At 24.7% G+C, this 14,562-nt stretch overlaps 1 protein-coding gene across 1 annotated transcript; it reads left to right on the top strand.

The window, feature by feature from the left end:
• The first annotated feature begins 466 nt into the window (after positions 1-466).
• Positions 467-9,060, top strand: LOC126896979 (vinculin). Its single transcript, XM_050670262.1, has 10 exons — positions 467-753; positions 2,707-3,156; positions 3,219-3,363; positions 3,828-4,027; positions 5,142-5,561; positions 6,499-6,635; positions 6,725-6,855; positions 7,308-7,634; positions 7,709-8,442; positions 8,518-9,060. Exons 1-10 carry the CDS (start codon positions 697-699, stop codon positions 8,776-8,778), a joined length of 2,862 nt encoding a protein of 953 aa, XP_050526219.1. The 5' UTR covers positions 467-696; the 3' UTR covers positions 8,779-9,060.
• The last annotated feature ends 5,502 nt before the right edge of the window (positions 9,061-14,562 follow it).

Raw genomic sequence — 14,562 nt, 5'->3', positions numbered from 1 at the left:
ATTTATCTATTTATGTTTAATTTCCTCTTTTAAAAATTATTGTTTGTGCCAGATAGAAACATCTCATAGCTTCTTACTACGGAATCGAACTTTGGTATTTATGTACCGAGGCACAACGCTTTCCCGACTGAGGTAAATTGGCCACTTACTATGCCCCATTATGAAAGGGACGTAATAATTTTTAAATTCGACCCTGATAATGATATTATATTAATATTTATGTTTATATCTTATAACATATCCAATTATTTTCATTATTGTCTAATTCATTAACTAAGATAAACTACAATAGTGGTCAAAAAATATTTTTATCCATTAACTTCTCCTGTTTAAGTATATCCGATTCTGGTATCATCAACTCTGACGCCACCAAATTATTCTAACGGTGACTAACTAGCGCAAGCATAGCCGTAGAAGTGGTGGACGAATGAATCCCACCTTCTACAGTTTTCGTAGTATAGAATCTAGTGAGCAAATACCATTGGGTAGTGGGAGTTCGGCACACCTCTGGTGTGTTAGTATTCTGTTTATTTTAAGAAATCAACATCGTTTCCTATAAATGGTTATTTCGCTGGTCCATTGAAAGTGTGTTCGTGTGTGTGTACTCGTTTTGCACCTTTTATCATCAAAACGACAACAATTGATATTATCACTCATCACAAAGTATACCTAAAATTATAAGGGGCCAATTTAAAAATGCCTGTATTTCACACGAAAACAATTGAAAGCATTTTGGAACCTGTCGCACAACAAGTAAAATTATTTTACAAATTATTTAGTTTTATATAATGTTTACATGATTATGTTAAATTAGTGACCATATTTTTTTACAATTGTCATCAATTTTTCGTTATTAATTTTCATTTCACAAACTTGACCTTATTTTATTATTAATCATCTACCATGAATCTATACTTATAGCTTTTTTATTTAATTATCCTGTATAGTATAATGGATAGTTGCCAAACGTCAATATAGTGGTATTATGATATGTATTTAAATGATGTTAAACTTCACAATACATTATTATGACGATGATTGATTTATAAACTAATCTCCTTATTTCATTTGCAAAAATGAATACTAGTGATCATTATAAAGAACATCTGTTTTATATTTTCACCTTGTTAAAACTATTTTGGGAAATGCCAAGGAAATTAATATGTTTATAATGGTTATCCTTGGTTGAACAAATTATCAAGTCTTATTATCTTAACTTTTTTTTAGTGTAAAGGTTATATTTATATTATAAATCTTGAAATATTTATTTTAATAGATTTACATTAAAAAATGTGTTAACTCAAAATTTATAAAATATACAAGAAAATTATTTTATTTTATTTTTTTATAAATAATCAAATTTTATATTAATTTATTTTTGCATAAGTCATTTATAATGTAATCTTCAGGGATTTTTATGGAATATTGATATACTTACTATGCACTTGTTAAAAAAAACAAGATATGCTTGCAGTTTTCTATATGAATTTGAAGATACAGTGTCTATATAAATATAGTGAAGTAAAATTTATTGATCCCATTTAAAAAGAAATAACTATTTCATTAAAATGTACTGTATACTCCTAAAAATGTAAATTTTATATAACTTAAAATAAATTTATATTTGAGAATATTTACTATGAATATATTAAATGTATTTACAAGCTGGATAATTAAATGTACAGTTTTGGCAGAGCTTTTTCTGAGATTTAATTATTAATAAAAATACCTTGTAATTAAGGTTAAACAATAAACACATTCTTTTTTCAAATTTTTATGTTATTACATGTCAACATGTAATTTAATATTTTATTTTGATAAATATCATGTTAAGAACTTGAGAATTGTCCATTATCAATTCCTAATTCATGAGTCATAAATGCTGACTCAACTTAAATATTACTTATACATATAAAAACTGTTAAAATTTTTTCTTGTCTATATATCAAAAAAAAAAAAAAATGTTTAAATAAATAGTTCTTCAATAATATTTTGTTTAAAAGGATGCCACATTGCCTTGTTTTGCACTTGTACAATTTAAACCATATTTTATTAATGTAATGTTTTCTACTATTAAAAAACATTTATATTAAATTTGGAAGACATTTTTATCAATCATATTATAACTAGACTATAAATATTACATCATTTTTAAGAAGTTTCATTTCAAAATACCCCTTAATTTAGCTATGAGAGTAATTTTAGTTTTACGATTGAATATACTACTAGCCACATATGTTGTTAATTATTTAATTATTATGGATTTTTTTTATTCCAATTGTTTAAAATTTGTTTTACAAATATTATGTGTAATTATTGGTGACAAAATATGTATAAAAAGGTGGTTCTTTACCGTTTTTTAATATGATAAATTTTTTATTAGAAGTTATGCTATGATTTGTATGTAATACACTATATCATAAATATGTAGTGATTTTTATTTCCTCTTTAAGATAGCATGGATATACTTTTTATAATTTTAGTGCAGTGTTTGTTTTTGAGGTTCATTGAGTATTATTTTTAGAGTATATTATACTAATACACTACAATGTCCAAACACATAATTACTATATTTCATTTTTGAAATTAAAAATAATTGATTCATTGATTGTATTAAAAAAATGAAATATTGAATTAAATTATATCATATTTCTAAAAGTATTATAATAACTATTATTAATATTCTTCTATAATTATTTTGATTAGGTTTCTAGGTTAGTTATTTTACATGAAGATGCTGAAGATGGAAGTGCAATGCCAGATCTGGAAAAGCCGGTTCAAGCTGTTAGTCGTGCTGTAATGAATTTGATTAAAGTGGGTAAAGAAACAATTAATTGTAGTGATGATCCTATCCTTAAACAAGATTTACCTTCTGCTCTTTACCGAGTTGAAGGAGCTTCACGATTACTTGAAGAAGCTTCTGCTATGTTAAAACAAGATCCATATAGTGGACCTGCACGAAGAAAACTTATAGAAGGTTCTAGAGGAATTTTGCAAGGGACTTCTTCTTTGCTACTTTGTTTTGATGAATCTGAAGTAAGAAAAATAATAAGAGAATGTAAAAAAGTGCTGGATTATTTGGCAGTTGCAGAAGTTATTGAAAGTATGGAAGATTTAGTGCAATTTCTTAAAGACTTGAGTCCAAGTTTAAGCAGAGTATGATCAAAAATATAACATAATTTATTAAAATTTTAAATAAAATGTTCATATTTTCTAAGGTGTCTAGGGAAGTTGGTGCTCGAGAAAAAGAATTAACTCATCAAGTTCATAGAGACATTCTTGTTCGTTGTCTAGATCAAGTCAAGACATTAGCACCTATTCTAATATGTAGCATGAAAATTTATATTCATATTTTATCTGAAGGTATTAATTTATTTATTTAAAAAAATAATGTTTAAAAAATAAAAACTGCTTAACAGTTGAGGGTATTTAGTTTATAAAACTGTTCATATTTACCTAAAATTAATTTTTCACATAATCCAATCAACAAATATATCTTTTATGAACACAAAGAAAATTTATTTTAAAAGAGACATTAACTAAATTACTATGTACATAGAATACATGTCCACTTTTCATAATTTTGTAAAAAAGACAAACAACTGAATATCTTTTGAAATAGTTAATTAACACATTTTACTAGTATAAAGAAAATATCTATTATAGTTGAGAGTTCATAATTGTTTTCAGAAATATTATAATAATTCAGATGCAAAACCAATTTTCAGTTATCTGACACTATTAATTTTGTCATTTATCTCCTTTATTTGATACATTGACATTGACAAAAAAAACATTTATAGTGTAATTTTAAATTATTATTTTAGGTGGAAAAGGTGCAGCTGAAGCTGCAGAAAATAGGGACTATCTCACTAGTAGAATGACTGGAGAAATACTTGAAATTATAAGAGTGCTTCAGTTGACAACTTACGATGAAGATGAATGGGAAGCTGATAATATAACAGTTATGCGTAAAGCATTGAATATAATTGAGGGTAAAGTAAACAGTGCTCATGATTGGCTTCAGGTGGGTTTCATACATTTAAAAAAAAATTATACATTTTTTATATAAAATTATATAAAAAATTATAATATATCAGCATTCACTGACAACTTAAATAATTTTTTATCTAATTAATATTTTTTATTTAAATAACAGTTATACGTTAGGTCTATAATTATATCTCAATAATTTATATTTTTACATTTTATTAAAAATATTAATTATTTTTAAATTTTAAATAAAATGTACAAAAAATCCAAGATGACTATTTTGCATAGTAAATTTTAAGAAAAATATCTTATTAATATTCAGTAGTAAATAGTCTGTATGATTTTAAAGTTTGTGAAAATTAGAATTTTCATGTGTTATTTTACGGTTTTAAACATTGAAATATGTGTTGAGACAAGGACAGAAGAAAAGTAAGATAAGTAGTTTTATCTCTTTAGAGATTAAACTATTTATTAAATAATAGGTATTATTCGTGTTTTTATTTGAACTGAAATCAATCATTAGAATGTTAATAATTTTCATGGAAAAATCCATACTCATATCATATTTAGTGTGAATAGATAGTATTTACTTCTGTCTTTTTTTTATACAACATAGCCAGTATTTGATATAATTTGTATAATAAATACAGAAAAATGCAAATTTTTACAAAATTTAAAATGTTACAGAAAATTAACTACCAAACATTAATGAGAATTTTTTTCACCAAATTATTATTTAAAATCTATTCTAAAAATTGGCTATTTTATTAATATATTATATTATAATAGATATATTTTTGATAGGTTGCATGACTGTATTTATAATTGTATAATAACACTTATTAAAATTTTTTATAAAATTAATACATATATTTTTTTTACTGTAATTTGTAAAGAATACTACCCTAAATTGAGCACCCTTTCTTACCCATAACTAATGTTCTAATTCTTTATTTAGTGAAAACCTTTTATATTCTATGATTTTTACATACAATAATTTAAAATTATAAAATTTGAAAAAATATGTATGTTAAAGTTCAAATTTATAAAGCCAAAATTTACTAAAGAGAAAGGTTAATGTAGTTGGAAGTATGATATCTTTCAACTATTTGTACTTATATATTCTACTAATACTAAATTCACTATAGGAACCTTTATCAATGCCTGGGGGTCTAGGTGAAAAAGCAATTCGTCAATTACTTGATCAAGCTCATTTAATATCTGAACGTTGTCCACCGAAAATTCGAGATCCAATACAAAAACTTTGTTCAGAGATAAACACTATGACAAATGCTCTTTGTGAGTTGCGACAAGATGGTAAAGGAGCTACAGCTCAAGCTGAAAGTTTGGCGCGTAGTATTGATGAAAGAATTGGTGAACTGGTTAAATTGGTGACAAAAGCAGTTAATGATACTGAAAAAAGTGGAGTTGCTGCTAAAGGACAGCAAGTTGCTCATACTTTAGGTGGACAATTAGATCAAGCAAGACAATGGTTGTTAAACCCTGGAAGAAATGATAATGGTTTAGGACAAAAAGCAATAGCTTTGATTGTAGAAGAAGCACATAAGGTAATTCTTATTAATAGAAAAACTATGTATTAATTTTTTCAAGATCTACTTTTTTCCTTGCCTTAATCCCAACTACTTGGGACTGGTCAAGCTGGGCAAGAGAAGGATGGCAATGAAAAAATATAATAATAAAATTAGTTATATTTAAACCTCAATCTATATTTAGAATTATAATAATTTCTAAAATTATAGGTTAAAAGTTATTATTGACTAGTTATTTTCTTATTTAGATTATTTTCTATTATATAGAGTGTCCTATAATCAGTGTGTATCTATCATTGGGGCGCCCTAGGCCAGTTATATATTTGGCACCCTTATTTAATACATTTTTAAATAAAATACATCTTATGCAAAAAAAAATGTATTCATAACTTGAGCGTTCCTCAAATGTATTCTAAGTGCCCTAAGGGGCCACTTGCCCTCGTTGACCATTCAGCATGATCCTGCCTACAATGTTCTAAAAAATTGTTACGAGAAAATTATTTAGATTTGTCAAAACAACTTGGGACACTTTATGTAAACTACTTAAATATGTATGTTGCTATAAAATAGTAAAGATTGCATTCTTATGAGGAATATGAGATGGACCTAAAAATGACTTAATAGTTAATAAATTGAGAATATAAATTGATGTATGAGATATTATGTTAATATTCATATGTGTAAATTATATTTTTGTATATATTTTTTACTGTTATATTAAATTTAAAATGATGCTCATTTATTTATAATATTTAGTATAAATAAAGTTAACCGCTATATAAAAGTGTTTAAAACTTGGTAAAAATAGAAAAAACTTATTGATGTTTTTATTACTTAAGGAGAAATCTATTGGCTAAAGTTAAATGTATTACTCTGTTTATTAATTATACAAGGTAATTCTTTTAACTACAAATTTTGTTGTAATATACTGTTGAATGTCTGTTATATTCTGTAGGTGGCTGATGGACTTCCTGGTGTTCAAAGAGCTGAAATATTAAATCTTTGTGATGAAGTAGAAGCTCTAAGTCGTCAATTAAATGATTTATGCAGGCGTGGTGAAGGTAACTCACCTCAAGCACAAAAAATAGCCAGGTATTTATTTTATTTTTTATTTATAAATGCTATTTTTAATTTTTGAAATTTATATACTTTTATATTGCCATACTATAATATTATTTTAGAAAGTTATCACAAAAATTAGATGAGCTTAAAAAAAAAATTCAAGACGCTGTAGTTGGACGTGTTGTTGAAGATTTTGTTGATATTAATACTCCATTGAAACAATTTACGGATGCTGTTCATGTTCCCAAGGGTTTGTTATTTTTTATTAAAATATGTTCATTATTCATTTTTTGTTAAATTTAAATAAATTAGTAACTTCATATTATTTGGTCACTATTTTTACAATTATATATATAGATAGTTTTAATAAGGAAACTGGTTTCTATTGTTTTCATTGTTTATAACAATTTATCTGTTTCCTTACTTTTTGAAACCTTTGTACATATTTTTCTTAGAAAAATTGGGTTTTCTGTGTTAGATTATTTAATATAAGTAAATTAAATACTATTTCTTAATTGTTATCTTTCTTTTGCTTTTAGTAATATTTTTATTTAAAAATAATTAATTAAAACTAATAAGAAATTAGTTCTATTTACTTAATGTTTTAAATATTATGGTATCTCAGACCATTGATTTTAGCATAATTTGACATAGTTCTATTAAGAACTTGGCTATTTTTTTAATTACTAAATATTTTTTTAGGAACTCCTGGTAGAGAAGCTAATTTTGCTGATCGTGCCAATAGATTATCTGATTGGTCAAAAAGAGCTGGCCGTACAGGTAGACTTGTTGCTGCTACTGGTAGTGGGGGTAAAAAATTGTCTGAAGCTCTTATTCAAGCTGCTTTACAACTGGAATCTCTTGGGCCACAATTGATAAATGCTGGGCAAATAAGATCACAGTATTCTGATAATAAGGTGGCAGGAGAACATTTTGATAATTTGTGTTCTCAATATGCAGATACTGCTACTCACATGCGAAATCTTTGTGATGAAGCTACTGACACAGCAACTTTTATTAGATTATCAGGTATGTATATATTTTAGTCTGTTTGTTGAACAATTAAGCTAACATTTTTTTTTTACTAAATTTCTCAATTTTAGAGGATCAAATGCGTAAACATGCTAAGTTATGTGAGGATGCCATTATTAGACATGATCCAAACAAAATGGTTGAACATACTACAGCTATTGCACGTTTGGGTAATAGAGTATATCAAGTAGCTAAGCAAGAAGCGGATAATTCTGAAGATCCTGTTTTCCATGCTACATTAAATAGAGCTGCTGATATTTTACAAGCTGCTGTTGCTAGAATGGTTCAAGATGCTAAGCCAGTTGCACTTGATACAAATGATTCACAAGCTGTAAAACGCTGGAGGGATTCTAATAATGCCTTGCTAGATGCAGTTCGAGGTGTGCGTAATGCTGTAACAGTAGTACCTGATTTACATGATTTGTCTATTGAACCTGAAATAGCTCCTCCTCGTCCACCTTTACCTGGTGAACAGGCTGCTCCTCCTAGACCACCTTTACCAACCGAAACTGATGATGAAGATGAAATGTTCAAACATGCACCTCTACCTAATCATCCTATAATGGCAGCTGCACATGGACTACATCAAGAAGTTCGCCAGTGGTCAAGTAAAGATAATAAAATTATTGCTGCTGCCAAAAAAATGGCAGTGCTAATGGGCCGTCTTTCTCAATTGGTTCGTGGACAAGGAGGAACTAAAAGAGACCTTATTGCTTGTGCAAAAGCTATTGCTGAAGCTTCAGAAGAAGTAACAAGATTAGCTAAAGAGTTAGCTAGAGAGTGTACTGATAAAAGAATGAGAACTGTAAGAATTAAAAAGTTAAAATTTAAATATAAATATATTTTTGTTGATTAATATATGTAATTTTTTTTTTTTTAGAATTTATTACAAGTATGTGAACGCATACCAACTATTGGAACTCAGTTAAAAATATTATCAACAGTTAAAGCAACTATGTTAGGTGCCCATGGTTCTGAAGAAGACCAAGAAGCTACTGATATGTTAGTAGGAAATGCACAAAATTTAATGCAGTCTGTTAAAGAAACTGTTCGTGCTGCTGAGGCTGCATCAATTAAAATTCGAACTGATACCGGCATACGATTGTGTTGGGTTAGACAACAACCATGGTACCATTACTAATGTTTTTATAATTGTTACCATGATCATAAATAAGGTGTTCAATACTTAATTTAAATTTAATTATACCTATTAATATTTATGTAGTTATGATATATATAGATCACTTAAAGCACTATTTAAAAAATTAGGTGTTTTATAAATGGTTCTTTGTTGGTAAAATATTATAGCGACAAAGTAGTGACTAAGATATTTTTGCATTATAATTAGTTAAACAGGTGTTAATGTCTTAATTGCTGAATCATTCCAACAGGTTATTATGTGCCTTTTATTCATAATATTTAGTAGTGCTTAAAGTGATAATAAGACTAAGCAATTACTTATTAGTTTAAGTATTTCATATATACTTAGTCAAATGATATATGCTTGTACTCTTGTTACCATTTAATCAAATTTGTCTATAACATTTTTTATAACTAAATTCTAAATGAATACAACAAATTCACTTTTTAAAATAAGTAATATACAATACTTCAAATATTATTGTAAAATTATATAATAAATAATATTTTTAAATGATCAATGTATCAATTTTTAATAACAATTGGTCAATAAACATATTTTTAAACAAAGGTTAATATATATATTTATATAAAAAAAATGTTTAAAGACAACAAGTTATAAGACAAATCTGAGTTGGTTTTTTGTGAAATTATAACTATTAGTAATTAGTATATTTTTTAATACAAAATTTGTATAACTATTTAATTAGTTGTTACTTATTTGTATGTTAAGCATAAATTAAAATTATTCATTTCATACATAGTAGAATGATTAAAGACATTTATTTATAAACTGAGAATCTAATACTTTATTTTGTGTGTTAATTAATTTTTTTGATTTATGTTTTAAATAATAATTTAATTTAAAAAATCTGTTATATTATACTCTAAGAATTCACTTTTTACAAAATAATTTTTTTATGACAACATTATTTAAAGACATATTTTAGTATAACAAGAATTTTAGTTACATGTTTAAAAATGAATATTGCTATGCTTAACTTTAAGAATATTTAAGAAGAATGCTGTATAGTCTTCCATAATAGCCTTATAATAGCTTTCATAATAAAACGACCATCACATTAGAATTATTTGTGTAATTTATGATTTTTATTAATATTGTTATAATTATTGTTCAAGTTTATTTACTGATGTTTCAATCATTTATTACATTTTAAAAGTAAATAAACTCAGTACAATTATTAGTTTTCAAGAATGATTTTCAATTTTTACAATAAAAAAATAATAGTAAATATTCATCCTTTATAAATTATGTATTAAAAAAAAAAAAAATTATTATTTATTTATNAAAAAAATAATAGTAAATATTCATCCTTTATAAATTATGTATTAAAATTATTATTATGTATTAAATTATTATTTATTTATATTTTATTAATATTGAATTAAAGTGTATTACAATAGTAATCTTATATTTTGTTTTAATTTTACTGTGGATAATATACTATTAATTATTATTTAAATTTGAATTTTACATTAAAATTAAAAGTTAAATATGAGTTTTTTTTTATATTGCTATATTTTAAAAACATTTTGTTTTTCTATTAATATTGATTGTTATTTATTGTTAACCTATAAATTATTTATTTGTAATATTATTTTTTTAAATCTTATAATCTAGCCTTTTTAACATTTGTGAAAAGTTAAAAACGTTGTGGATTTTAATATAAATATTATGTAGTTCCTAACTAATTAGTTTCTTTTTGTAATGAAAAAAATTATTTCATAATATTTATTTATTCATTTGTGTTTCTTATAAAATGTATTATGTCTTTTAATATATTTGGTGCTAATAAAATATTTCCATTATGCTAACTATTTAATGCAATTAATATTATCTTTTTGTTAATAAAGTTTTAAAAAAATTCAATATTGAATTATTTTAAGGTAATTAAACCCAATTACACAGATAGATCTATGCAAAAGAAATATATATAATGTGTTCAAGTAATAAGTTTAAAAAAAACTTCTATAATAAACTATTATGAATGTAAAGAGTGTAAATCACTGTGGGAGTTACTTCATGTTTTGGAATTTTTCATATCAAATTTTAAAAGAAAGTTTTTATTATAGTAAATAAGATCCGAATAAAATTTTTTTTTTTTATATATCACATTTCTTCTATTATAATGTAAATTTATTTATTGTATTTTTATACTTTACATTGCGCTATATGTAAAAAAAAAATTTACCTGTTAAAAATTATTGTTGTACAAGTTAATGGAAACAATTAACTTGAATAAGTTAAGTTAAATATGAAAAACATCAGTTAGTTAAAAGTTAAGGAATTATAAATTTCAATAGTTAAATGTTAAAGAGAAAAAAATATTTACTTAACTTAATTTAGGTCGAGGTTCACACTAAGGTTATATTTTTTCTTCATGATTTCCTAATTTATAGTTTGAACAAGTAAAACTATAGTGGCTTAACCCACAAGTTCAAAAATTAATCCCCATCCCACCCCGAAAAAAATTAAAAGAATTATACTTGTTGTTATATAAATATATTATATAGGCTAGGGTAACATTTTATTAAGCCCATATATTTAGTACCCATGATAAATATTGAAATGAATTTTTCATCATAATTTAATATATACATATTAGAAAATATATATACTCATAACACCTTCATATTGTAGTTAAGCTATTTGAAAAACAGAGAGCAGGCAAGTGACCTTAATAGAAATTGCTTTTATTGCATAGTAGTAATATTATTATTTGATTAATTTTGGCCTAATGGTTGAGTTTTTTCAGTTAATTATATTATATAACTAACTGAAAAAAACTAAGTTATTTTAATAATAAATTTAAATAGTTAAATTTAAAAGTTACTTAGAAAAAGAACAAACTAATATAAAGTTAAAAATAAAAAAAAATTAAACTTAATTAACTATTTAACTAGTTAATGCATATCTTTGGAAAAGGAGATTTCAGAATTTTCAGAACGCATAATACATATGATAGGGAGTTTGACAGCATTGAAGTGGAATAACATGGTGTAACAAAAAGTAAGAAAGAACGCGTTCGAACGCTGAGAAAATTAAAAACAAATACTAGACAAAAGCTGAAGGGAATCAATATTTCCACCCGCAATAAAGAATATAAAATTAAGATTGATTTCATTTTGCAATAAAATAAGCGACAGATATTAAGTGCAAGGAGAACCAAAGAGTGAAGGACAAGGAATATTAAATTTTTAAGAACGTGAACATAAAAATTTTCTCTGGAGTTTGTCAACCAAAGTTCTATTATTAGTAGCCAGAAGATCTCATAAAATTAAGTCGTACTTGAGGATAAGATGAATAAGTCATAATTTTGAATGTTAAAAGCAGATTAAAATATTGGGAGTGCAGTAATAAAAACATAAGAAGTTTAAGAGTTTTACAACACTTTTTTTTGGATATGTGTAACAGGGAAATGGTTTTTACGAAGAATGAAAGCAAAATAACTAATGGTCCATTAGCTTTTTTAATGGGCATATATTTATATAGTAAGTAAAGAACATAGATGAAAGAAACCAAAAAAAAAGAATATGGATATTATTTTGTGTGTTTGAAGGATTGGATGAGGTATATTAATCAATCACTTTGTGATATGTATTAAACCCAAACCAATCATTAAATTTTTGTTATGCAATATTTCTACTGATAAACTAAACAATTTTTAGGTACCTCTAAAATTTCCTTTTTTAATTTCTAAAAAAAGTAATCTTACAATAAATAATCTGGTTAAGTAAGAAATTTATGCTTCTGGTAATTTTTCCCACTTATTGTATAATAATTATTAGAAGTAAAGAGCAAAAAAAATTATGCGATTTTTGAAAAGTGGGTAGCAATTTTAAAGTTTAAAATGTTTATTCTACCTACTATATTTAACAAGTGCCACGTGTTTTTAGGGTTTAGAACCTCCCACCCTCGAAAATTTTACGAATTATAATGTTATTAGCTTAAACTTGGTAAAATTGAATGGAGAGGTCGAATCTTAATTTTTAGACTACTAAATTTTGGACCCACTGGAAAGCATATATATATATATATATATATATATATATATATATAAATGGATGATGCATTATAGGGGTATATATAAGGTATTTAAAAATGGTTACAATAGTTTTAAGTAAAACTATGTTTAAGAATTGATACAATTTACTGAATTTAAATATAGTACTTTTTTTATGGATTTTTCCCATTTTCGTGGAATGAGGGATATTTTTTCAGGGGCAACTATACGTCAATCATTTGACGGATTTAGTCTAATCAGAGCTAAGAAAAAGTAATAACGGACAGAAAAAAATAAAATTAAACACCACACAGTAAGATTAATACGTTATCAGCTTTGCACCGTAGCTAAAATAAAGTTTAAAAACTTTTTTTTAATATTGTACCTATTTTAAGAGTAAAGGAATGGCTTATGATAAACCCATATATATATATATATATATATTACCTTTACTGGTTTATTAATTGGAAATATTTTTTAAAGAGAGATAATATCAATATCAATACTCATTGATATTGTTGGAATAATTTTGATAAGAAATATTATTTATAACAAATTAACCTTAATATCACTTATATATGAATACTTCACTTTGGTTTTTAAAAAAAATAAATAGTTAAAAATCTTAGTTATTTTTGTTTCTTATGTAAATAACTATTGTCTATGGGGATCATACCATTGCTGATGGTATTGTTACATGATGAGTAAAACCGTATAAATTAGATAATAATGTATGAGTAATCGGTACAACGGAAGCAGGTACAAGAAAGTACTTTAGGATTTTTAGTGTATTTTATTTTTTAAAACTAAAACGTAAAACTACTTACTTATCTTATCTGCCCTCAAGATGTTTATACTTTTATTTCATGAGAATTATACTTTCTTGTACTATATTTCTTATTTTTAAAACGGTTTTAAACTTTCTAACTGTGTTACATAATCTGTTCAATTTCTTATTATATTTATATCGATGGTATCAAGCACGGAAGTGAAACAGCTTAAGTGAGAATTTTGTTTGTATACTAAACGAATGATAACTAACTATTACAAAAGAACTAGTATATAATTCTATAGTATAGTAGTAAACAAAATTTTAAATTAAAATAGATAAATGAGAAATATTGGGACAGTCTGTTATCACAATCATAAGCTAATGTACTTTCATATTATGGATAAATATATATCCATAAGTGTTTGTATTTATATATTATATTGTATAAATACAAAAATTTCAATGGATTTTAGCACCTATCAAAGTAAAATATATGATAAATACCTTATAAATAATATTTTTCGATTGTAACAACAAATATTGTTTGTTTTTTCGATTTTTTGTCATTTAGTTGTTATACACATTGATATATTTATAAGTATAATTACATCGTTTGTAATAGTGTTAATTCATAGATTAAATTAGGAAATTTTAAGGAGAAATTAGTAATCTAAATTAATAATTTACACGTGTACCTACTTAAAAATATATCCATCAAATATCCTATTTTACTTAAACATATGTAAATATCACTTACTCATTATACTGAGTTCATTTAAATATTATTTTGAATTTTTTTATTTAAGTAAGGTTAAGGCTATAAGTCTTAATAAAATATTTTGGTTCATCACTAGATTCGTATTAATTATTTAATTTTATACTTGTATTTTTTAAGTGTTATAATATGTGATTAAATGAGATTGATTTATAGAAAGGACTCATAGAGTTTAAATCTCTGTCACTTCAGATTATATTTATTTGTATTAAT

This window comes from Daktulosphaira vitifoliae, unplaced genomic scaffold (genome assembly GCF_025091365.1).
Source record: "Daktulosphaira vitifoliae isolate Bord-2020 unplaced genomic scaffold, ASM2509136v1 Scaffold_1, whole genome shotgun sequence".
Classification (NCBI taxonomy): Eukaryota; Metazoa; Arthropoda; class Insecta; order Hemiptera; family Phylloxeridae; genus Daktulosphaira; species Daktulosphaira vitifoliae.
The sequence above is the reverse complement of the archived record's forward strand: the minus strand, read 5'-3'. Positions and strand labels throughout refer to the sequence as shown.